Genomic DNA, 3,570 nt, shown 5'->3' on the forward strand with positions numbered 1-3,570 from the left:
TTGTGTAATGTTGTTTCAAAAAAACCGGTGTTATTGTCATAGCGTAGGCTGGCTCTTATTCAAGTGTTATGTATCATTTTATAAACACATATTATGGATGATTTTAAAAAGACTTAAATATGTTACTGAGATTATAAAGGGAATTAAATTGGGCCTTTGAAAAAAAATTCTCTGAAATGCAATTTTTGGAATAATTTTTTAATCAAATTGAGTTAATTTGCTCAATTTTAACCAGATGACGGTCCAGTTGCGAGCCTAGTCGGCAAATGGTGTCAACATAGGTTATTTTGTATCAATTTTAGTCCCTGTAAAATTTTTAAATCATATTTTTAGTCTCTATTCTTCCACCACCATCTTCTTTCTTCTTCAATTCTCATCCAATGATAAAATTCTTGTTCATTTGAGCTTTTGGGCACTTGCATGCTTCATTTTCTTCTCTTTGATCTTCATCATCTTCTTCCCTAATTTTCTTTTTTTAAGAATATAATCAGCAAATTTTAACTTGCGGTGAGAATTACATCCAGATATATGTTTACGGTAATTATATAAATTGCTGTAAAAAAAACTTTTTTTAATTTGTTGGTTATGGACTGAGGAGGAAGAGGAACAAGAACAGAATGAAGGAGGTAGAGAAGTGTGGGAAAAAAGTTCTGAGTTGAAGGTTGTGGTCTAGAAAAATTATGGGCAGAGAAAGAAGGAGATCAGGGAAGAAGGTAGAGTAGTGTGGTGGTAGGAAGGAGGGGCTGAAAATATGATTTAAATTTTTTTTAATGATTAAAATTGATGCGAAAAAATTCATGTGAACATCATCTGCTGACAAGGCTTGCCACTGGACCGTTAATCGGTTAAAATTGAGTAAAATGACTTACTTTGATTAAAAAAAATCAAATATTACATTTCAACGAAAAAAAATTGAGATCAAATTTGATTACGTTTACAAATCTCAGAAATCAAAAACATATTCAAGCCTTTTAAAAAAGTCTTATTTTGTAGTCCACAAATTAAACAAAATCATTTAAAAATGAAAATAATTCAACTAACACAAGACAAGAGGACTAAAAGAAACACCCTGACTTGCAGTGAGTTTGAGGAAGACAAACTAACTGCAGAGTCATAGTTTTTATTCCATCATCAATTTATTCATTATATTACATGGAAACAAAGCTTAAGTAACTTTGTTCAACATCACAGTCTTCATGCTCATTCCTAGTGAGCTTAGGTACATGGTTTATAGCAAAAGTTAGTGACATCAGTACAACGACACTGTGGAGGAAATGATCTGGTACAAATGCAAGTTTTGCAAGCAGAGTGACAGGTTTCCCCAATATCTGAACAGTGACACTGGGGAGGGATTGATTTTGTGCAGTAGCAGTTGTCACAGCATGCAGTAGCAGTGGATTTGACATAGTAATTGGTATCGTCAGTACCTTTTGGGAGCACTTGAGTGATGAAGGAATTTTGGTCGAAGCGTGCATCAACAACAACAGTTGCAGTGAAAGCCAAGAGGGAAAGCAGCAAAACCACATTCATCAGTCCCTTCTTGTTGAACTCCATCGTCTCAGGCTCAGCTGTCTCTTTATTTTGATGTGTATTAATGTCTCTTTTCTTTCTTGTGAAGATTTGGGGAGCAACTACAGGTTCATTTATAGGGAGGAATTTATTATACACCTCTAAAAACTTGTGCATGGTTGCACATTTGCTTTTTAACCTGCAATAGCAAGTTTAGTAGGTTTTTTAAAAAAAAAATAAAAAAACATATATATTAGTAAACTAATTAATGAAGGATTAGGTTAATTATTAACTCAGTAATTAAAACCCAAATCATCTTCATCATTCATCTTCTTCATTCCCCAGATTTTTTAAATAAAAAAAAGGAAAATAACCCAGCAATCTATCCCCACATGCAACCTCAATCCCCCACCTGCAATCGTCCTCCTAACCGTCCCCAAACCACCATCAAACAGAGGTGAGATGAAGGAGAAAACCCAGCCACCACATATCCAAGCAAATCCCTAACCGTCGCGCCACCGTCCTCCTATTCCGCCGCTCCTCGTCGTGTCAAGGTCGTGGAGTATCAGACCGACGTTGCTCTCCCCTTTCGCTCTCAATCCACTTCGATCTCTCTTTATCAGTCTCCATGTCGATCTCTCCCACCAAAACCAACTGACAGAGTGGGGAGGAGAAGAAAGAAGCTCTTTGACCTGCTACCACCCTGAACCAGTTCATCAGCTTCGTCACTAGCGAGTAAGCTTCTTCGTTTCACTCTGGTTCCTCTGTAGTGATTCCTTAGAATGAATGAATCATGTTCATGTTTCACAGGGCGAGTTTGGATCTCGTTCAACAGCCATGGGTCGGATCTAGATTTGGGGTCATCAAAGATAACACCTTTTCACCTGATTTGGGGTTGCCGGTGCTGGATCTGAGGAAGAAGAAGGTCTGATAGTGATATTATGGAGAGAAGAGGCATGACAACGGTGGCTGGTTATGGCGGCGGCGGTGGTGGTAAGAGGGAAGAAGATAGTGGTACGGTGGAGGTTGATGGAGAAGAAAAAAAAACATTTTGAAAATATTTATTAAAGATAAATGTTTAATTAAGAAAATATGATTTTTGATTTTTTTTAAAACCTGTTATAGTGGGTTAAAAGTGCTTGGTGCAACCTTACACAAGTTTTTAGATGACCATAATAAATTTTTCTCATTTATAGTTGAAGTGTTGATCAATTACAACCCCAAATTAGGTCTTATTTTCAGTTTACTCCCCACTACACTTTTTTTTATCTTTTATTTCTTATTATATTACATCATTTATCATTTATTTTAAACAGAAGGATATAAGAGCATCTCAAACGCTGGGCTCTTAGCCCAGCTGGAGGTTTTAAGAGCCGACTCTTATTTTTAGCCTGCGCTGGAGTTAGCCTTCAGGCTTTTAGCTACAGTGCAAAGGCCTTACTCTATAGAAAGAAAGGAAATAACAGCTTATGCACACAAAAATAGCAAAAAGCTTATATTCATTACACGTGACCCAAGCAGCCTCGAGACAAAAATTAATTTTTATAAAATATAACTTAAAAAAATTAAGATGAAGTTTTTTTTTATTTTACATCAAAAAGATAAATTACAGTGATCTCTGAACATATTCCTCTCAACGCATATGTCATCAAACTCTTATCACTTGAGTTATGTTTTGCACACAAAATTAAAATGAAGCTGGCACATAGGTCAACATATCAACGTGTATATATCATATTAATTTCTTTTTCTTTTTCTTTTGGTGGTCCGCAATAAATTAAAATCATATCTTATATCATTTATATTTTAATTAAAATTTCAAGAAAATTAAGATTAAGTTTTTTTTTTTTCAAAAAGGTAAACTATACCCTCCAGAAATTGAATTCTTGGACATGCAAACCTCTCCCACGCCTTATGTCATCGAACACTTACCACTTGAATTATACGTCGGAGATAAAATTAAGATAAAGTTAGCACATAAATCAAGATATCAATGTGCATATATCATATTCATTATTTTTATTTTCTTTTTATTTTGGTGTTCCGCAATAAAGTATCCAT

General features: G+C 35.0%; 1 protein-coding gene across 1 annotated transcript; it reads right to left on the reverse strand.

The window, feature by feature from the left end:
* Window positions 1–1,056: 1,056 nt before the first annotated feature.
* LOC130728248 (seed trypsin/chymotrypsin inhibitor TI5-72-like) lies at window positions 1,057–1,699 on the reverse strand. The gene has a single exon (XM_057579640.1). It carries the CDS (start codon window positions 1,684–1,686, stop codon window positions 1,216–1,218), a length of 471 nt encoding a protein of 156 aa, XP_057435623.1. The 5' UTR covers window positions 1,687–1,699; the 3' UTR covers window positions 1,057–1,215.
* Between the last annotated feature and the right edge of the window lie 1,871 nt (window positions 1,700–3,570).

The sequence above is a fragment of the Lotus japonicus genome, chromosome 1 (assembly GCF_012489685.1).
Source record: "Lotus japonicus ecotype B-129 chromosome 1, LjGifu_v1.2".
NCBI lineage: Eukaryota > Viridiplantae > Streptophyta > Magnoliopsida > Fabales > Fabaceae > Lotus > Lotus japonicus.